The sequence below is a fragment of the Physella acuta genome, unplaced genomic scaffold (genome assembly GCF_028476545.2).
Source record: "Physella acuta isolate Inbredline_101_S28 unplaced genomic scaffold, ASM2847654v3 ptg001027l, whole genome shotgun sequence".
Lineage (NCBI taxonomy): Eukaryota > Metazoa > Mollusca > Gastropoda > Physidae > Physella > Physella acuta.
Window position 1 is genome coordinate 43451 of NW_026732544.1, and position 23311 is coordinate 66761.

Genomic DNA, 23311 nt, shown 5'->3' on the forward strand with positions numbered 1-23311 from the left:
TTAATTAAACATCTAACTATGTCTAAGTTAATGTCTCATTGCATTGTCTTCGGGTCTTGATCCTCATCGTTTTGGTAGAAACGGTTGACATTTCGTTTGATCCATATCATAACAAAAAAAAACCAACAGAACGATAGGGGAATCAAGATGAATAAAACCTTATTAAAAAATTGTTTTTTATTTCCTCTTGTAAGCCGGTTCACATTTTTTGGTGACAGACAGACGGAAGTAGAATGGCGACGTATTTCAATGTTTCACACGATCGCGAAAGAATTGTTTACTTGACGTTCGCAACGCTGAACAGAAGAGGAAATGACTTGATCTAAGTTCCCTGATCAGCTCAACGCGTCCTATTGATGGCCACGTTCGTCCTATCTATCTCACGTCGCCTAGCCTCATCTCTGCGTAACTTTTTACTCGTCTTGATTACTACGGAACTAGTCTACTGGTCAGTGCTTGGCATCACTCTAGAAGAAGGTCTTCTGAAGTACAATGCCATCGAATCGAATGATCAACCCGTACGAACCGCTAGTGATAATGAGGTATTTTACAAATTAGGGGTTGACCGACAGTGGAATTTTAATTCAACAATTTAAAAAAGTGTGTTTTGCTGTTAATACTTTTGTATGAACGTTAAGAGGACGTTTTAAAATGTAATATTCAGTTAATTTGACCAATGCCCATTTTCACCTGGAAAAAAAACCGAGACTAAATTGTGTTACAGAGGTTTTTTTATGAGAAGCGTCTCTTAAACAATCTACTAATGTGTATGATAATGTGAAGACTCTCCTTTATACTTTCATATTAGCTAGCATGCATCCCATCGGGAACATTAGCCCCTACATTAACCCATACATTAGCCCCTACACTAACCCATATATTACCCCCTACACTAACCCATATATTAGCCCTAATACTAGCGCCATCATTAGCCCCTACACTAACCCATATATTAGCCCCTGCACTAACCCATACATTAGCCCCAATACTAGCGCCATCATTAGCCCCTACACTACCCCATACATTAGCCTCAATACTTGCCCTATCATTAGCCCTACACTAACCCATATATTAGCCCCAATACTAGCGCCATCATTAGCCCCTACACTAACCCATATATTAGCCCCTACACTAACCCATACATTAGCCCCAATACTAGCGCCATCATTAGCCCCTACACTACCCCATACATTAGCCTCAATACTTGCCCTATCATTAGCCCTACACTAACCCATATATTAGCCCCAATACTAGCGCCATCATTAGCCCCTACACTAACCCATATATTAGCCCCTACACTAACCCATACATTAGCCTCAAAACTTGCCCTATCATTAGCCCTACACTATCCCATACATTAGCCCCTAGGATATCAAACACTTGCCAATACACCAACACTGGCACTAGCCCTTAGACCAGCTTAACACCAGCCCTTTCACAAGCCCTTAAATTAGCCCTTACACTAGCCCTTACACTAGCCCATACACCCGCCCCTAAAGAAGCCCCAACACCAGCCCTTACACCAGTCATTACATCAGCCCTTACATCAGCCCTTACATCAGTCCTTACACTAGTCCTTACATCAGCCCTTACACTAGCCCTTACATCAGCCCTTACACTAGCTCTTACACCAGTCCTTACATCAGCCCTTACACTAGCCCTTACACCGCTCCTAACACTTGCCCTTACACCAGTCCTTACACCAGTCCTTACATCAGCCCTTACACTAGCCCTTACACCTGTCCTAACACTTGCCCTTACACCAGCCCCTACTCTAGCGCTTACACCATACCTTAAACGTGCCCTTACATAGGTCCTTACATAAGCACGTACGTAAGCCCTTATACCATCCCTTACATTAGCCCTTACATCATCCCTTACATAAGCCCTTACATAAGCCCTAAAATAAGCCCCTACATAAGCCTTTATACCATCCATTACATAAGCCCTTACAACAGCCTTTAAATTATCCCTTACACCAGTCCTAACACATGCCCTTACACCAGCTCTTACATAAGCCCTTACACCAGCCCCTAACACCGTTCCTAACTATTGCCCTTACACCAACCCTAAAATGAAATGAAACACTAGCCACAACCAATAATATTACAACCAACCATACTACAACTTTTTCGACCCAATAAAAAACAAACATCAAGCAAACAGATCGGCGTAAACACACATTGTCATTTTAAAATAATGTTTAACTTAAAGTGTGCAGTAAACATTGCGCGGTCCTGTAATATTTATCTGGCCATTTAGCGGAATCCTCATTGTTGTGTTCTTACATAGTAATTTAAAGTACAAAGTAACAACGCATTGTCTCAACCAAAGAACTGTTCGAAGTATTTGTAATCATGGGATAAAAGGTTTGATGTTCGCTGGGGAAAAAACGTAAAACCCGTTTTTTTTGTTAAACGATAAACGCCGGAAGTTTTCGAATAGCCGTACCCACTTATCGATACGTACGTTGCTTTACTGATCATAAGCCTAGCCAATAAACTAAGTCCTTACTCGAAGGTATGGCTTACCGGTGAGGATATTCAGAATTCTAAACAAGAAGAGGTTTTTTTTAAAAATAGATTCCGGTTGATGGTATATGTTGAGATGTATGTTATACGCTTATCATATTTTCAATATTTGTTATTATCGGTATAAATCTTTGTCAGTTTGTGACACTCGACAGAAAAAAAAAACATGCCACATTTCCGTTTCTTGAAAGCAATTTTTTTAAAATAAATTAAATTAAATATTTTATTCCGTGCTGGGGCGTTGGACATGGTTTATTCTTTACACAGTTTCTTAATCAGTTACTACCTGCTCAAACAAAAAGAAGTATTTTTTCGATCTATTGAGACATCGGGAAATCGTCCATTCCGGAAATCATCAATTCCGGGAAACACTCATTCAGGAAAACGGCCTTTGTGCAAACGGCATTCGGGGAAGTGACTTTGATACGTCCAGTACCCACTTTTCTTTTCTTTTTTTCTTAAATCCATATCCAGGTCTTTCCCAATAACAGTACCCCACAAATAGAATGGCTACCTTTATCGCAAATAACAAGACGAATTTGTCCTAACCGCAAAACCCGCCTTAATATATGGTCGTAGTGGTAAAATTGATAAAATTAAAGACGATATTATAGATTTCATCAAGAGGTTACCTCCACCCACAACAGCCGTAAGTTTTCTGTGTTCATTCAATTAACATCAAGAAACCTTCCATTTTTATTGTTGGCATGGATAAAAATCGTATTTTTTTTGTCAATTAATAATATTTTTGCTTTCGTAAAAACGTTTTTTTTTTAATATTAAAGATTTGATATTTTAAGAATCAATAGTATCAATGTTGCAAATCTAGACAACTTGAAAATAATGTTGTTGTGTTTAAGGCTACATTTCTATTTATTTTCATCAAGCCTAAATTCTCACCTAAAGTATCACTTTCGTAAGACTTGACCAATCTTCTAAAAAAACCACACTTCCTAGTATTTTGTACCCAAAACTTGGCCGACCAATTTTTAAATAAAATTATAATTTTTAAACCACATGACCTAATTATACCATGCTCATGTAAATTTTCATTATACAAAATGTAAAATATAAAATTATTTTTGCCCTTATTAAAAAAGGTTTTTTGGTTACCGAAATTCCTAAAAGCATCAAATACATTCAATCTTTAGTCTAGTCCAGGGGTCTCCAAACTACGGCCCGCGGGCCGGATGCGGCCCGCGATGTCCTCTCATCTTTTTGTCCACGGAAAAACAGTTTGTTGGTGATGGCTGAGGAACTTTGCCTAGAAAAATCAAAGACATGCCTGGAAGAAACTGGCCCCCGAACTGAAATTGGATAGTTAATGCGGCCCTCGGACTGAAAAGTTTGGAGACCCCTGGTCTAGTTAAACAAAACCAAACAGATTTTTATAACCATATTTATTTTCATAACATCGTACATTATTTTTAAAATATTTAAGGGGCCTTGTGAATAACTCCAAGACTAGTCTCTCTTGGGCTCATTGATGCCCTGATTTTTCTATTCTAAAAAATATGTCCAACTTTATTTTACGGTAACACATAAGTTACCTCCCTTACAAAATGTAATATTTAAGCGCATAGGGGTCATCCATAAATGACGTCACACTCGTGGGGGGGTCCGTAATTTTGTGACGATGTGTGATGAGGGGGAGGGGGAGGGGGGGTTCAGATGTTGCGACGTCACATTTTTGCATTATAAAAAAGCAATGTTAGAAAACGAATTTTAGACGTTATTTCGCGTTTTAGAAAACTGTTTTAATAAATTGTAATAGTTTAGACAAAGATTTTGGAAAAATATCGATGTTTAAAAAATTCAACTGCAATTTTGAGGGGGGTTGTAGGTTGAGGTGTGACGTCATTTTAGGGGGGGGGGGGGTCTGGCTTTTTGTGACGACGTGTGACGGAGGGGAGGAGGTAAAAATCGTCAAAAAAAAGCCTGACGTCATTTATGGATGACCCCATATATCATTCAACTATTTCGGTAAACTACTAATATATTTTTTCACTGCGATCAGTTTCTGCAGACGTATATCAACTTCCTGTCCTCCAAAAACCCGGGTTTGTATATCCCTGTGGCCGGGGCTGGGATCTTGCTGGGCGCCCTGGGTAACATTGCGTACTTCGCCTTCTTCTGCAACAAAAAGAAACGCACCTTCTACACACGTGACTCACTCTACTTCCGGCGACTGGCATTCTTGGATCTACTCGTTTGTTTGTTTGTTTTGCCTTACAGTATAGTTTATGAAATGGAGTAAGTATTTGCTGTTGTTAGTATTTGGTGTTGTATTTGATGTTGTAAGTATTTGGTGTTGTATTTTGATGTTGTAAGTATTTGATTTGTGTTTGATGTTGTAAGTATCTGGTGTTGTATTTGATGTTGAAAGTATCTGGTGTTGTATTTGATGTTGTAAGTATTTGATTTGTATTTGATTTGTATTTGACGTTGTAAGTATCTGGTGTTGTATTTGATGTTGTTCTCGTGTTGTATTTGATGTTGTAAGTATCTGGTGTTGTATTTGATGTTGTAAGTATCTGGTGTTGTATTTGATGTTGTAAGTATCTGGTGTTGTATTTGATGTTGTTCTCGTGTTGTATTTGATGTTGTAAGTATCTGGTGTTGTATTTGATGTTGTAAGTATCTGGTGTTGTATTTGATGTTGTAAGTATTTGATTTGTATTTGATGTTGTAAGTATCTGGTGTTGTATTTGATGTTGTAATTCTCTGGTGTTGTATTTGATGTTGTAAGTATTTGATTTGTACTTGATGTTGTAAGTATCTGGTGTTGTATTTGATGTTGTAAGTATTTGATTTGTATTTGATGTTGTAAGTATCTGGTGTTATATTTGATGTTGTAAGTATCTGGTGTTGTATTTGATGTTGTAAGTATTTGATTTGTATTTGATGTTGTAAGTATATAGTGTTGTATTTGATGTTGTAAGTATTTGATTTGTACTTGATGTTGTAAGTATTTTATTTGTATTTGATGTTGTAAGTATCTGGTGTTGTATTTGATGTTGTAAGTATTTGATCTGTACTTGATGTTGTAAGTATTTGATTTGTATTTGATGTTGTAAGTATCTGGTGTTGTATTTGATGTTGTAATCATCTGGTGTTGTATTTGATGTTGTAAGTATTTGATTTGTATTTGATGTTGTAAGTATCTCGTGTTGTATTTGATGTTGTAAGTTTGATTTGTATTTGATGTTGTAAGTATCTGGTGTTGTATTTGATGTTGTAAGTATCTGGTGTTGTATTTGATGTTGTAAGTATCTGGTGTTGTATTTGATGTTGTAAGTATCTGGTGCTGTATTTGATGTTGTAAGTATCTGGTGTTGTATTTGCTGTTGTTAGTATTTGGTGTTGTATTTGATGTTGTAAGTATTTGATTTGTATTTGATGTTGTAAATATCTGGTGTTGTATATGATGTTGTAAGTATTTGATTTGTATTTGATGTAGTAAGTATTTGATTTGTATTTGACGTTGTAAGTATCTGGTGTTGTATTTGATGTTGTAAATATTTGATGTTGTATTTGATTTGTATTTGATGTTGTAAGTATTTGATTTGTATTTGATGTTGTAAGTATCTGGTGTTGTATTTGATGTTATAAGTATCTCGTGTTGTATTTGATGTTGTATGTATCTGGTGTTGTATTTGATGTTGTAAGTATCTGGTGTTGTATTTGATGTTGTAAGTATCTGGTGTTGTATTTGATGTTGTAAGTATCTCGTGTTGTATTTGATGTTGTCTGTATCTTATACTGTAAGAATCGTAACCCAGCGGTCGGATTTAAACCCTGACCTTGTCCATTGACACTAAGTCTACTCCATTGACACTGTGTTAACTCCATTGACCTTGACCCCTGACAATGTATCTACTCCACTGACCTTGTCCCCGACACGGTGTCTACTCCACTGACCTTGACCCCTGACACAATGCCCACTCGACTGACCTTGACTCCGGACAGTGTCCACTCCACTGACCTTGACTCCGGACAGTGTCCACTCCACTGGCCTTGACCCCTGACACAATGCCCACTCCGCTGGCCTTGACCCCTGACACAATGCCCACTCCACTGACCTTGACCCACGATCTTGACCCCTGACACCGTGTCCACTCCACCAGGCGGGTGAACCACAACTACGTCTGCAAGGTCCTAGAGTACGTCCGTCATTTCATCATCTACTGCGCTCATCTGGGACTCATCTCGTACGGGGTGGAGTTTTCTTTACGGCTGGGGTGAGTTGTCTTGTCTGACCCCCCCCCCCCCCGAACCCCCCTCCCACACACACCACACTGGAGGCTTAGAACATTACTCCCCCCCCCCCCCACATGAATTACATTCTTCCTATTGTCAATTATCCTCACCTTCTCTTTATATATATATATATATATATATATATATATATATATATATATATATATATATATATATATATATGACAACGATGAAGTGGGGACAACTTGACATTTTATAACACGTCCTTAGGTCTAAGGCCGACCAACCGCTTTAGAATATTAGTATTGTGATATTTTGATGTCGTAAACACCAGTGAGACTAGACCTATTTCACGAAATAGCGAAGAAAGTATTTCACTGTTAGTAAATCGTATTTTGTACTATCTACGTGCATTTTATAATATACAACTCTATCTATCCCAAAGGCGAACCCTATCCCTAATTCTAACCCTATCCCTAACTTCATTCTTAACCCTATCGCCAACCAAAGCCATATGAAGTTAAGGGTCCATTAGTGATAGACGGGGGGGGGGGGGGGGTCATACATTAATTATACAAAAATGACATTAATTCCGGTTTACCTGAAGTAAAAGTGACTTAACTTCCGGGTTTACCTGTACAAAACATGACATAGTACTTCCGGTTTACCAGCACTACGTGTGAGGTAGTACTTCCGGTTTACCAGCACTAAGTGTGAGGTGTTACTTCCTGTTTACCAGTACTAAGTGTGAGGTAGTACTTCCGGTTTACCAGCACTAAGTATGAGGTGTTACTTCCGTTTTACCAGCACTAAGTGTGAGGTGTTACTTCCGTTTTACCAGCACTAAGTGTGAGGTGTTACTTCCGTTTTACCAGCACTAAGTGTGACCTTTCACCTCAGGTACACAGCCAGCCGAGAAAACATACAGCGCGCGACAGCTGTCGTGATCACCATCTCCGCCATGTTCTCTATCCCAGTGCTGTTCATATATAAGGTGGAAGGGAACAATCTCAACAAGACAGAGGTAAGGTGGGCTTAGTGGTGGGCTTAGTGGTGTGTCGGAGGTGGTGAGCTTAGTGGTGGGCTTAGTGGTAGGCTTAGTGGTGGGTTTAGTGGTGGGCTTACAGTAGGCTTGGTGGTGGGCTTAGTGGCTGTTTTAGTGGTGGTCTTAGTGGTGGGCTTAGTGGTGGGTTTAGTGGTGGGCTTAGTGGTGGGCTTAGTGGTGGGTTTAGTGGTGGGCTTAGTGGTGGGCTTAGTGGTGGGCTTAGTGGTGGGCTTAGTGGTAGTCTTAGTGGTGGGCTTACAGTAGGCTTGGTGGTGGGCTCAGTGGTGTTTTTAGTGGTGGTGTTAAAGGAGATCTAAGTTGTGGCCTTAGAGGTGGTCAGTGGTGGGCTTAGTGGTGGGCTTTGTGGTGGGCTTTGAGGCGGGCTTAGTGGTGGACTTAGTGGTGGGCTTAGTGGTGGACTTAGTAGTGTGTTTAGAGGTAGTCTTAGTGGTGGGTTTAGTGGTGGGTTTAGTGGTGGGTTTAGTGGTGGCCTTAGTGGTGGGATTAGAGGTGGTCTTGGTGGTGGACTTAGTGGTGGGCTTAGTGGTAGGTTTAGTGGTGGGTTAAGGGGTGGACTCACATGAGATGATTACAGTGTAAACATTTCTCCTGTGAGTGTTTTCATTGTGTTTAGGATTTCCTATAAGCGTTTATAATTATGGGACATTCTCTCACTTGTCCCATTATTGATTGCATCGATATTGCTGATGGTCTATTGCAAAACATGGGCTAAGGTTTTAAAGTTTCAACTTGCTGAAACAATATGTATATATATATATATATATATATATATATATATATATATATATATACATATATATATATATATATATATATATATATATATATATATATATGTGTGTGTGTGTGTGTGTGCGTGTGTGTGTGTATATATAAATTTATATATATATATATATATATATATATATATATATATATATATATATATATATATATATATATATATATATGAATGTATATGTATTGCCGTTACAGTTGGTAGAGAGAGCCAACAATATGTACCTCAACATTGAAGAGGATGTGGACTTCACCGAGAAATACGCCGGCCTGGAGCCGGGTTTCTGTCACCTGACCTTCAACTTCGACAGCAGCTCCTCCAGCTACCACTTCATCGAGCTGGTGCGCAACGGCTACTACCTGACCAACGCCATCATGTACGGCGTCAGCGTCGTCTTCTACACCTACCAGGTCATCCGGTACCTCGACGCCCGTCCCAGCTTCGGCCGGGAGTCGGCTTACGTCCGGTCCACGACGACGTTCAGCCATCAGATCCAGTCCCAGAGCTACGAGGACTACGCGAAGCAGGAAGTGGAACACGCAGGCGCGGGTCATCAACGACGTGGATCAGCGTATCAAGCGCCGATAGAAGAAGAGGAAGATGATGATAACAACTTGACGCAGAACATGCTCAACAGCGAAGCGTACTGGCGGATGTGCAAGAAGAAGTTAAAAATAGGCGGGACGGACGTGGATGTGGCGTATGAAGACTTCCAAGCCGGGAACATTGAAGACTACTGCTGGGATTTCTCTGATCTCGCAGACGAGAACAATTCCAACGTGGAGGAACCGGTGAAGGGTGATGACGATCTGAAGGTTCACTTCAACAAGGTGGTGCACACGAACGAGGAGGAGACGCCCGTGGACTCGGCGAAGATCGCGGCTCCGCCTGTTCAGACAAGGTCCATTTTGAAGACGCCGGTTACGAAGACGGCACTTGTAAGTTGTACGCTGGTGCAGGTGTTGTTGGGTTTGTTTTTGCTGTTGTTGTTTTTATTTAGTTATTTGTGTTTTGGTCATATTTTGTATTCATTCTTCTGTTTGTTGTTTTTTCATGTTTTGTCATATTTTGTAATACTTGCTTTGCTTGTAGTTTGTTTAGGTTCAGTTATATTTTGTATTCATTGTTTTGCTGTTGTTGTTTTTATTTATTTGTGTTTTGGTCATATTTTGTATTCATTCTTCTGTTTGTCGTTTGTTCATGTTTTGTCATATTTTGTAATAATTGCTTTGCTTGTAGTTTGTTTAGGTTCAGTTATATTTTGTATTCATTGTTTTGCTGTTGTTGTTTTTATTTATTTGTGTTTTGGTCATATTTTGTATTCATTCTTTTGTTTGTCGTTTGTTCATGTTTTGTCATATTTTGTAATAATTGCTTTGCTTGTAGTTTGTTTAGGTTCAGTTATATTTTGTATTCATTGCTTTGCTGTTGTTGTTTTTATTTATTTATTTGTGTTTTGGTCATATTTTGTATTCATTCTTCTGTTTGTCGTTTATTCATGTTTTGTCATATTTTGTATTAATTGCTTTGCTTGTAGTTTGTTTAGGTTCAGTTATATTTTGTAATAATTCATTGTTTTGTCTGTTTGTTGTTTATGTTATGTCAAATTGTGTATTCTTTTTAAGTTTGTTGCATATGATCCGTCATATTTTGTATACAATATTTGTATGTTGTTTGTTTATGTTCTGTCTTATTTTGTATGCATTTATTGTATGCGCAAATTTCTAAACTTGTGAACGATTTTAAGTAATCGGAAGTGTTTCTTTACTTTATTTCCGTGTTAGCACGATAACTTGACTATTGTTTCATTTAGGTAGACGAAATTTCATAAAGTATAAGATCACTTTCAATTTTTGAGTGTCCTTCAATAACAAGGAGTGGTACTTTATTTCTTGTTTCTAGATACCGATACTTTGAGTACCGTTTCAGTTAGGTGGACACAATTTAACACATAGGTATAAGATCTTATTCTCTTGATTCTAATTTTGAGGCATTTCCGATGACCGGAAGTAGTACTCTACGCAGTTTTCGATTTCCCAAAAACATCCATTCTTCCGGACCGATTTCTTTAAAACTTTTTACTTGGGTGAAGGCTCGGTCACGATGCATAAAATCTGACTTAATTAGATGTTTAATTAACTTATACAATTAATCAATTTTTAGTTTTTAAGGATTAATTTCACACCCTTTAAAATTTCCGTTTATTTTCCATTTCGTCCGGGAAGAGAATAGTGGAGATAGAAGGGATAGATGCCTAAAAGAAAAACTGAGCTAAAACCATTTATATGTGTTTGTGTGTAATTATATATATATATATATATATATATATATATATATATATATATATATATATATATATATATATATATATATATATATATATATGGCTACAGGACATTACCCCCACGTATTTACCCCCGGAGCAATCACCCCCTGTCAATTACCCCCCCCCCCCCCCCGTCAGTTACCCCCCCCCCCCCTTTCAAGTTAGAATCCAAACTCTTACTAGAATTCTATACCTATATACTACTTTAATCCTAACCTTAAGAAAAAGACCAAAACCTAAGAATCCACCTTAGCCTAAAACTTCACACAAAACCCAAACCACCGCTAGACATTGGTTTAAGCCTAACACTAACCCTAATCCTAACCCTAATCCTAACCTTAGCCCTAACCCTAGCCCTAACTCTAACCCTGTCCGGGGGGTAATGTCCTACTGGGCGGGGGGTAATTGATAGGGGGGGGGTAATTTCTGAAACAAAAAAAGATAAACAGATAGGCTATATATATATATATATATATATATATATATATATATATATATATATATATATATATATATATATATATATATATATATGTGACCGAGCGTAGTTGCATCTTCTGCTCGACAACGCCAAATGTAACGAGTCTATTTGCCTGTAGTGCCAAATGTTAACGAGTCTAACCACTCATTCTACACAACATCGACCACAGTATAGATACTCGAAGATGCAGGTTCACTATTGATCCTTTTATTACATGAATCAAAGAAATGCTTCACAATAATATACTGAATCAAAAGAAATGCTTCACAATAATAGTCTGAATCAACTGACCCCCAACAGTCCTCACTAGTCTTCACATAACTGAATGCACATGTCTATCGTCCTTATTAACACAATACGGCTAACCCGTTCAATAACCAACTTGATACTGATCCTGTCACTGTCTCTGATACTCCTCTTACTGACTGACTGATCCCCCACTCTCTCGTTCTCAGCCGTCGCCTTCCTATATATATCCCTTCGTATTCGTAATCGGATTCGTAATCGTAATCGTATTCGTAATCGATTCTAATCGTTGCATCAGAATGTTAATTACGCCGCTTCTGTCATACAGTCCGATTAATAAGCCATCTGCACTGTTGCGTCAGCCAAGTCGTGTCAAAGTTGACAGCGCTTGTCGTATCCTTCCCAAAATACGCCGTGGCTTTATGATCGTTATCAGCCTAACACCTGCACTATTGCGTTGTTATCGTCTCTGGTAACTACACCTAGTTACATATATATATATATATATATATATATATATATATATATATATATATATATATATATATATATATCTGTTTATCTTTTTTGTGTTTCAGAAAATCAGCTCCTACAAGAAAGCCTTCATCATATTTATTCTCATTGATCTTCTGATCATTGCCCTGGCCGTCGTCTGGTTCATAGCGACGAAGGGCGAATCGACAGTTCTCAACGCCATCCACCTGAAGAGCATCATCTCGTTCTATTTCATGTCCCTCTTCAACCGAGAACTGCGTCGAGCCACTTGGGGGCGGGTCTGCAAGTGCTGCCAGCCATCGCAGAAGGATTCGAAAAGCAAGCCCACGGGGCAGGAGTTCTTCGGCAGCAACGTGCGGCAAGAGCTGATGCAGAAGTGGGGGCGGATGTCCATGTCGGATTTCGCGGACGAGGAGAGTTACGTGTCTGGGGTGAGCGACTTGCCGGAACCGAAGAATAACGCAGGAGAGGCGCCCCAGCAACCCGGGGTAGTGCAAGAGAAGGACTATGTCAAACGCGAAAAAGACGTTGAGGTTGTCTAAGCGCTGTGGCGAACAGTACGAACGAGCATGGAGGGGGGGGGGATACGTTTTGTGGGTTTTGTGGAAAAAAGGAAACAATTGTGTTGATTTTACACTTTGAAGAAATTAAATTTATAAATCTACGCTACTGTGTTATCTCCTTCTTCGTTCTTAATTTTAGTGTTGGAAGGAATTCCCCTCCAACACAATAGGGCTGGTAAGTAGGTCACCAACCAATTATATGGCTCATGGAGGTTTAATTGAGCCGTAGAACTGTTTGGTGACATATTTACCAGCCCTATTAAGGATACGCATACGTGTTATGCGCCATTGAGGCGATTGACTGCGATTTCAGCCTGCTTTTCTTTTTGGATTAGCTTCCATAGCCTTTGTCCAACCAAGAACAATCTTCAATGCAGCAGTTGTTTGATTTTGGAGTTGTCTCTCCTAGAAGAGTGGCTACCCCCAGCTAAAGAGCCTCATCTGCCCGAGGGTTCGAACTCGAGACTTTTCTGTTTAGCAGCCATGAGCTTTACCGACTCGAGCACGCCACTGCGTTATCTTACTTTGGGAGTTAAATTTTGAGGGAGGAGAAGAGGGAGGGGTGCATAGGGAACTTGTGACTCCGTACTAAACAAAAAAGCGATGTTACTAATTGTTGTTGGTTTGATTTCCTTAGAGAAAATAAAAGTACAATGACAATTTGACAACATTTGAGCTGAGGGAGACTGGACAAAAATGGTCAATCAGCAGCACATAGGCATACTTTAACATACCTTGCTACATATAGCTTAACCCATCGTTTACACATGCTCATAGATTTAAAACTACAATGGGTGCTTACCGCACCAGGTGACACCATTTAGTGGGTGACACCATAGCAAAAATAGTTAGAAAAAAATGATCATTCCAGTTAAAAAAGATTATTAATTAGAGATAAAAAGTCTTTTAATTAAGAGCAAAATCGACAAATCCTGTCACAAGTGTGTGTGTGTGGGGGGGGGGGGGGGTAACACCATGATGTAAAACTGCAAACGATATAGAAAACAATACTACATTCAGCTATATATATAACCGACTATAAATGATCTTTTGAGGGCATATATATATATATATATATATATATATATATATATATATATATATATATAATAAAATATAGATTTTTTTCTGGGCTTGGGATAACATTAGGTGCCACACCGGGTGCCACCCGACCTAGCGACGCCACTGTCAACAAGTATTATCAATATAAATACTTCACGTAACTAGTGCGCAACATGCAGTACTAGTAGGAAAAAGAAGTAATATAAAATATAATTTACAATACCTTCATTAGGTCTACGTAACCAGTTACACAGCTGAATGCCGCGGAGACAGGTACGACTACACAGAGTCCCAGAGGTCACATGACATGGGAACATCACTCACATGAAAAATAGCATCAACCGTTGCGGTCCCAAAGGGGCCGCAACCAAATAAATTACAAATTATCCCCCGTGACGGGTAAACCATAGTATGTGTTAAATCGTTTATGGCATCATCAGAGCTGACTTAAAAATCAAATCACCTGATTATGTTACAGGCTTTGTAATAAGTCAGTTATTATTGGGTGGCGTGGCCTAAGCGGCAGAGCGCTAGGCTGCTAACCCGGAAGTCTCCTATGATGGGTACTCAACTTTTGTTGGAGAAAGTAAATTCAAAGTTCTGACCATACCTTCCCTTCATGTCGAGGTGAAGAAACATGAACTTTACTTCATCTGCCGTATGAATCACTAGGTCTAAAGAGGATTCTTTAAATCAGTTATGAAACAGGTACTCTAATTCAGCTGCTCTAAGGATATATATATATATATATATATATATATATATATATATATACCAAGTATGTTTAGCTAAAGTATGTGGTGATGGGTGGCAAGAATCAACACACACACACATATATATATATATATATATATATATATATATATATATATATATATATATATATTTGAATATGTGTAAATATATGTAATATATATATACCAAGTATGTTTAGCTAAAGTATGTGGTGATTGGTGGCAAGAATCAACACAACACATAATTTATCTTGAGATGTTCTCAAGAAATGTTTTATTCTGAATTATTGCAAAAAACATAGAACATTATATGTTTATTAAAAATAAACCAGGCACATTTAACACTTCCTTTCCTCTTTTTTTTCAAACACATCTTCTATCCAGTCACTTTTTGTCATGCCCTCTTGTAAAACCTAGAGGGCATGTGATCATCATGTGGTCCGTTTCACTCTACTTATCCAGAATATTAATATTATGCTGTTAAATACATGAGAAAGTAAATCACACATTACAATTATTTAACTGAATAAATGACACAAATTTACAATATCCAGTGAATCACTCAACCAAAAAATTACTTTTACATTTAAACCATAGCCTGAAGTTTACTTGATTAAAAAACAGATACCAGCAAGTTCATAATCAGTGTTTCTTCCAGACTTTTTTCTCCGGGGGGGCACTTGAAATCTTCGGGGGGGGCGGTAAACTTTCTTCGGGGGGGCGGACACTGTTAAAAGTATATATTTTCTATATAAATTATATAAATTTCATTTCGTTCGGGGGGGCGGTAAAAATTTTTCGGGGGGGCTTCGCCCCCCCGAAGAGATGCCTGGAAGAAACTCTGTTCATAATATCAAACAATCAATGGCCTCCAGTTTACTATGTCAACAAAATGATACAATCCTACACAAGATTGTAAACAAAAGCTTTATGACAATGTCCAATTTTAATTACATCATTAACACAAACTTACTACCCAACCGATTAACCCCACAACCCACTACATTAAGCACATCACCTATCCTACTAAGCCACTACCCAATACAACAAAGCCCATAACAGAACCCACTGGGGCCTCAACTCACCCCAGTAAGCCCACAACCCCCCCCCCCCCCCCCCCCACAATCAAGTGCACAAATAAATACAGGCTGCCAAATGAGTCATTTAAAAAACCAAGTCACATGATTTGGGCAAACAAAACAAAATCACATGACTAATCAAATATCACATGACTTTATCAATATCACATGATTGGATAAGAAAAAAAACACAAACTCCAAATGAACCATAGTGTATGTATAGTGTGTCTAAAACCTCACTTCATCAACGGGGATTTGAACCCTTTCCTACTGGCTTCAGTAAGTCCAGTTGGTAGTGGAGAAAGAGGGGTGGGACGGTCGTATGCCAAAAGTCTGGACATCTTATGTCTTAGCAGCGACTTCCTCTTCTTCAAGACATCAGACTCCTCTTCCTTGCCGCCATCTGCAATACTTCCGGAACTATTTCTTCTAGCTCCGGGATCTCTGTTCATATTAACAGAACCTTTGGATGATGCTACCAATTTAAAACCAGGGGAATTTTTTTCACCTGGAACTTTTGAGAGGTGGCTGGAGTTATGGTCACCTATGCTGCCATGTTTGGTGTTGGTAGGTGCAGATGAGCCTGTAGGCCGAGGATTTGTGTTGAAGGTGCCCTGACTCATGGGGCAGAATATCTTCTCAATAATTTCTGCAGGGAAATCTTCAGTGTAATTCTCCTGGAAAGTTTAAAAATGGTTTTTCTGATTATTTTAGTAGTGTGTTTATTAATCTTATGGTAATTATATTATATAATAATTATAAAATATAATATGATAAGTATAATATATATAATAATTATATTACATCTTGTGTTTTCATGTAAGATAAAAGAATGGAATTAAATTATTTTTAAAAAATAGACCTTATTGCTCAAATTAATTATTTAACAGCTCTATATTTTAATTAAATATTTCAAGAGTGCAATTCTGAAAAAATAAAAACAGATTTTTATAATTTTAAAAATATATATCATTCATTGCTTAAACAAATTATTGATCAGTTGTTTTTTTTTAAATGTCTTTCTGCTTTGCTGTTCAAAACTTTGAATTGGAGGTAAAAAATTATATTGATTCCTTAAACAAATTATTCTATAAGATATATATTAAAGAAAATATTTTTTATTAAATTTGCAATAAAGGCATTGGGCTATAAGGCATGTCCTTGTGGAAACAAAAATAGTTTTAAAAAAACCAGCAACATCAGGTATTAGTGCTTGCTTACAACACATATTTAGATAAAGGTTAACTCACTTATGCAGAATTACTTAGAGCAGTGCAAGACTGAGAAAAATGGCACAAAATTAAGAAAATAATCAACTGTCATGCTCGTACGATTCCAGAGGTTAAAAGACTTTTAACTGAAACTCCATGATATTTTATCTGCACATAGCTAATAAAAACTCTACAAATTTCTTGAGCAGATCCATCACAAGTTTCATAAAGGTTTAACCTTGGTATCCTTAGCTATTAATTTCACTAACTTAAGAAGATCTATCCTGTTTCCCTGCTCACCTTTTCAACTTACACACAAATTTAGCATGCTAAACTATTCATGAACCTTTCCATTGACTTACATTGACAGTAACTCTTGGTGGCTTACAAGACGAGTTACTGAGAGTTATCTCCAGTTGTTTCCCCAGCTTCTGAATCAAGTCAGGTAACTGGAGAAGATAAAAAATGTTGATATAATAATTTGTACATGCAATGCTTATCTAGCTTTGACTGTTATTCTTCTCATCATCATTTATTGTTCATCACTAGACACATGGGGCAGATGAAGTAGAGGTCATCTATTCCAGAGACCCTAACATATGAAGGGATAGTGTGGCTAGCGCTATGTCCAGCCTCCTTTACTTTCCCTAATCTGAGTTAGGTACCCAAACTGGGTGGACTCAATGACATTCTACCAATTTAAACCCGGATTTCAACTCGAGACTTTGGGTTAGCAGTCTAGCACTCTACACACTAGGCCACGCAGTCCCATTACTGTTATTAGTAAACACAAAAATCTTACTTGGATTAAGTTATACAATTGGTCAGTAATACTAAAGTTAAAAGTAATAGAATCTTTTTAAAAAAGGTAAGTGTTAGGTTAAGGTAGTAAATAAAATACCAATTTAACTAGCTAATATCAATGCCAAACCTATCCCAACTCTTTAAACCTAATTTGTGAATATAAACTAAACTTGAGAATATAATACCTATAATACCTATGCCTTTAACCTAACACACCTGTTTTCAGAAGAGTCCATTATCTGACACTGGTGGTATGAGATCACAATTCTACTAACAGCCTAACACCCCTATTTTCAGATAAGTCCATTGTAGGATACTGGCAGTACCAATACACCTTATTTCTTGAAACTTGTATACAACAATAAATGATTTAACAATGATTGTAGGTATATTTGTTATACCAGTGACAGATAATGCCACACTAATAGAATCTTCTTAAAAAAGGGGTGTTAGGTTACTGGTAGTTAACAAATTACACACATATGGCTTGCTAATGTCAATGCTAACCTTATCCCTAACCTTAGTGTGATGATGTAATGTGTATGAAAGGTGTATACGTGGGACAGATGACTGCGTGTGTGTATATATCCTGTAGCGAGACGTGAGTGTGTTGACATGAATGTTGTACGGAGTGAACGAGGGTACAAGGGAAGCAACTGGTTGAGTGACAGCAGTTGTGTTGTGAGTGAGGGGGACGGAAGTGTGTAGGAATGAATGGGTAGGACAGTTGAAGGTTGGAGTAGAAAGGAAAAGGTTGATCTGTGAATAGACAAGAAAATTCGTTGGATTAAAGACTGTTGTACTTAACCTCTACAAGTTTATTAGTGTATATGTACACCTGAGTGTACGAGATTCCCGCCGCGCTGGCACATAATCCTACCATAAGCCTAAACCTAATTTCTTAGCATAAAACTAGACTACAAGACTACCAACAACCTGACACACCTATTTTTGGAAGAGTCTAATATAAGACATCAGAATACACCATCATACAGACTGTAAATGTAAACAGACTTACTTTGCTTAACTTTTCCACCTGGCTAAAGGCACTAGAGTATCTGCTGGAGTGGCCATTGCAGGTTAGGATGGACAACTCATTTCTGGTCTCCACTGAGATCAGGGATGATCTGCCCCTGCTTCTGCTCAAGGTCAAGTTGTAGGCCACAAAGCATGACCCCTGTCTCAGGTGATTTACCTGTAAAAACAGTCAAGTCCAAATCTATGTCACTTTTGCTTTGCTTTTTAACACTGTTGTGTGCTAAGACGTTGGGCCCAAATGGAAATTTTACTTGTAAGGATTTTAAATTTGATGGGTTACTAAAACATTGGTGCAATCTGTTTTTATTCTACAGTTGTGATTTTTTTAATAGATAATACAGGTGTGTAGATATTAAGGGGATAATTGACAAGTAATGCAACCAGTCAATAAATATAAAGTAAAAAGTAAAGATTCCTCTTTAGACCTAGCAATCCATTGGGCCAATGAGGTATAGTTCATGTTTCTTGATCTCAGCGTATGAAAGGAAGGTGTGGTCAGCACTTTGCCCAGCCGCCTTTACTTTCCCTAATTGTGGCTTAATAGATGTTGATGGGCGAATTGATTTTTGGGGCTAATTTATTGTTGGGGCTAACTAATGGCTAGATATTGCTTGGTAATAAATTGATAAATGTTTGGGTATACTTGATTGCTATAAATGGGGTTAATAGCTAGATACTGGGTGATAATAAATTGTAATTTGATAGATAATTGGGACTAATTGTTGGAGATGGGGCTAACTATTAGGAGATAATTCATGTATAAATATTGTTTGCACAGAGACCCTGGTGATAAGGTTTGTCTGTAAGAAGCTGTAATGCCAATGTATAAAACTCCATTTCTAGTTTTTGTGTGGAATGCTGACCCAAAGATTATTTAATTTTTATAAAATTACAAATATGCACCAAAATTAATTTATTGTTTCAATTAATGTGTCAGTTTTAAGTTACAAATAATGCAATAATGTTTACAAAGAAAATATTCTAAAATGAGTTTTAAAAAAATGCAATGGTTCCAATAATATATTGTGGCCAACAATAAGAGCCCTCTACGCACTTGGTTTTGCTAATAACATAACAGATTTTACAGTTAACTTTTTTAATGCAGTTCTTCTTTAGCCATTTCTCCATTACTCCTTTAAACTGACAAATGCAGTCTCTAATTATATCATCCTCGTCTAGGCGATGATAAAAAGCAAGCAGAGAATTGCAGAAAATGGGTGAGGCATGGTGGTGGTTTTTCCACCAGCATGTGACAGAAATCCATACAGGCCACCCTCAGATTTGTGCTAAAAAACCTGGCCAACTCTGGTCAAACTGCCTAATTTAGTTAGAGCAATTTTGATAATCTTCATACTTTAGATACTGGGTATATTTTATCAAAATGGTATTAAAGGGATAATACTCAAAAGCAATACTTTTCAATTTTCTTTTTTTTAATTTACATATTTTAGTCAGATTTTTATGTAACAGAAATGGTTCACACATTCACATACTGTCTCATCTATCAATGGTGAAGTGACCACATTTTTAAGATTACCTAAACACACTTCCCCTTAAGTGATAACACCCTGAGCTAAAAAAAAATGCTTAGCTCACTATTTAGCTCCCATACTTACCAGAGCTGGAGACCAGACAGTGATCCTGATCAGGTCCCTGTTGACATCAGCGGCGTACACAACACTGGGTAGCTGTGGCCTGTTGATACAAGACAGTCTCAATACAGTGGTTTTATACAGGGCATTAGTCTATTGTAAGTGGTATTATACAGGTCATTAGTCTATTGTGGTTTTGATGTTTTATACAAGATTCAGTGTTTTTATACAAGTAATAAGGATACAGACAAAAAGTTTTTATACAGGTCTAAGACAAGTGGTTGTATACAAGACATAAATGTTAATTTTGTGGCTTAATCATTTGGGTTAAAGAATTTATGGCTTTTTCATTGGGGTTTGTAAGAATTTGTAACTTTTTTCAATAGGGTTAAGATTTGTGGCTCTATTAATTAGGGTATAAAATTTTGCTTAAGGGAAGCTGCTTAAATTTGTTTCCATTTGTTCAATCAAAACTACAATACAATGTCTCTTCTACAACACTCTAGATACATTTTAAGAAACAGGGCCACCTGACCTAAGACAACAGGTAATAAACCAAGATGTCTACAACACACTGATCTGGCACATATAACAAACAGTTCCACCAGAAATCACAAACAGAATGTCACCAACCTTTCAGCCTTCTCCAGCCTCACAACCACACCCACCATGTCCAGTTCCTGACACCAAGGCTGCCTATCTCTCAGACTCTCCACAGTCCAACTCTGATGTCCAAATACAAATGTTTTCAATTATAAACAAAGCAACAAATGTCTTTTTTTTTCCAAATATTTTTCTACTTTCACTGACTGGCTGATTGACCATTAGTTATTGGGCCTTGTGGGATGCCGTGGCCTAAGCAGTAGAGTGCTAGACAGCTAACCCAAAAGTCTCGAGTTCAAATCTGGATTCAAGTCAGTATAATGCCCTTGAGTCCACCCAGCTCTCATGCTGGGGAAATTAAAGGCGGCTGGGCATTGTGCTGACTATCCATTCATTTACCAAGGTCACAGAAACAGGTGAACTCTACTACTTCACTTGCCCCATGGACTCAGGTTTGAAAAGGAATTTTTTTTAAATCGGGCCTTCAAATACATTTATAATAATCTAAGACAATCTAGTCACGAAGAGGGGATGTGGTTGAATGGTAGTGCATTCAACTGCTAGCTTGAAAGTGTTGAGTTCAGATCCTGAAATTGAGTCTGTATCACTTCCCTGAGTTCACCCAGCTCTGATGGGTACCTAACTCACATGAGGGAAAGTAGAGGCAGCTGGGCATAGCGCTTATCCTGAGGCCAAAAAAATTATGAACTCTACTTCATCTGCCCTGTGGATCAGGTCTGAAATGGAGGCTTAACCTATATAGCCATACTATGTCTTATTTCAACCTAATTTTTCAAAATATTCTTAAAGTTAGGTAAGTATTATAATCAACATTTTTATTTATAAAAAAAAATTGTTTAAAAAACATCTTATTGTGTCAGGGAATAAACACATACGAAAAAGAAATTTCAAGACAATTTACTAGTAGAAATATAATTAAAATTTAATTGATATTTACCTCCCTTGGCTGGTAAATGAGGTCAAGGAGGTTATCACTGATTGGACAGTCTTTGAAGTAGGTCTGCCTGGTAGCTGTTAGTGTGATCTTACAACTGCCTGTGTTAGCCCTAAAACATATTCATGTGTTGATTTTGTTTTAAAATATCAAACATCACAGTACAAAAACCTGATTGCAGAGAACTGTTTTTAATTATTTATCCTCAAATGTTATTGAATTCATTTAGCTCATTAAAATTAATCAAATGATAACATGAGTTTATTAATATTTTTTTATTGAAGCATAAAAGATTTTTAAATTTTTAATGAAGCTTTATTTTTATGCTTATTTATTGAAGCATGAAAGATTTTTAAATTTTTAATAAAGGTTTATTTTTATGCTAAGCTTAATTTTTTAAAAATCTTTTAGCAGTCCTAGATTAAAATAAATCAACATTTATTTAGTCATCCCAACAAAGTCATACTAAAAAAAAATTTCTTTCAAGACTAGTGTATATTTTGTTTATTTATTTGTCATGGTTATTTATAGATTCTAAGTGTTGTTCTGTTTATGCCTGACTGTGATTTTTCCTTAGTGCTTCATGTTAGTGTTGTCCCACCACTGTACCATGATTGTTGTCCCACCACTGTACCAGACTATGATTGTTGTCCCACCACTGTACCATGATTGTTGTCCCACCACTGTACCAGACCATGATTGTTGTCCCACCACTGTACCAGACCATGATTGTTGTCCCACCACTGTACCAGACTATGATTGTTGTCCTACCACTGTACCATGATTGTTGTACCACCACTGTACCAGACTATGATTGTTGTCCCACCACTATACCACACTATGATTGTTGTCCCACCACTGTACCATGATTGTTGTCCCACCACTGTACCTTGGTTTTTGTCCCACGACTGTACCAGACCATGATTGTTGTCCCACCACTGTACCAGACTATGATTGTTGTCCCACCACTGTACCAGACCATGATTGTTGTCCCACCACTGTACCAGACTATGATTGTTGTCCCACCACTGTACCATGATTGTTGTCCCACCACTGTACCATGGTTTTTGTCCCACCACTGTACCAGACTATGATTGTTGTCCCACCACTGTACCAGACTATGTTGTCCCACCACTGTACCAGACTATGATTGTTGTCCCACCACTGTACCAGACTATGATTGTTGTCCCACCACTGTACCATGATTGTTGTCCCACCACTGTACCAGACTATGATTGTTGTCCCACCACTGTACCACACTATGATTGTTGTCCCACCACTGTACCAGACTATGTTGTCCCACCACTGTACCAGACTATGATTGTTGTCCCACCACTGTACCAGACTATGTTGTCCCACCACTGTACCATGGTTTTTGTCCCACCACTGTACCAGACTATGATTGTTGTCCCACCACTGTACCAGACTATGTTGTCCCACCACTGTACCAGACTATGATTGTTGTCCCACCACTGTACCAGACTATGATTGTTGTCCCACCACTGTACCATGATTGTTGTCCCACC

The 23311-nt window shown here is 37.9% G+C and overlaps 1 protein-coding gene across 1 annotated transcript; it reads left to right on the forward strand.

Moving 5' to 3' along the window:
• The first annotated feature begins 219 nt into the window (after window positions 1–219).
• On the forward strand, window positions 220–12686 carry LOC131954761 (uncharacterized). The gene is made up of 6 exons (XM_059318508.1): window positions 220–542; window positions 4549–4784; window positions 6659–6772; window positions 7653–7776; window positions 8794–9534; window positions 12228–12686. Exons 1-6 carry the CDS (start codon window positions 357–359, stop codon window positions 12684–12686), a joined length of 1860 nt encoding a protein of 619 aa, XP_059174491.1. The 5' UTR covers window positions 220–356.
• The last annotated feature ends 10625 nt before the right edge of the window (window positions 12687–23311 follow it).

Bases quoted from the DNA above. Each gene is read 5' to 3' on its own strand.
- LOC131954761 (XM_059318508.1), top strand. From the start codon at position 357: ATGGCCACGTTCGTCCTATCTATCTCACGTCGCCTAGCCTCATCTCTG. The intron at 543-4,548 runs GTATTTTACAAA...CACTGCGATCAG, and splicing joins GAACCGCTAGTGATAATGAG to TTTCTGCAGACGTATATCAA. The intron at 6,773-7,652 runs GTGAGTTGTCTT...CTTTCACCTCAG, and splicing joins GAGTTTTCTTTACGGCTGGG to GTACACAGCCAGCCGAGAAA.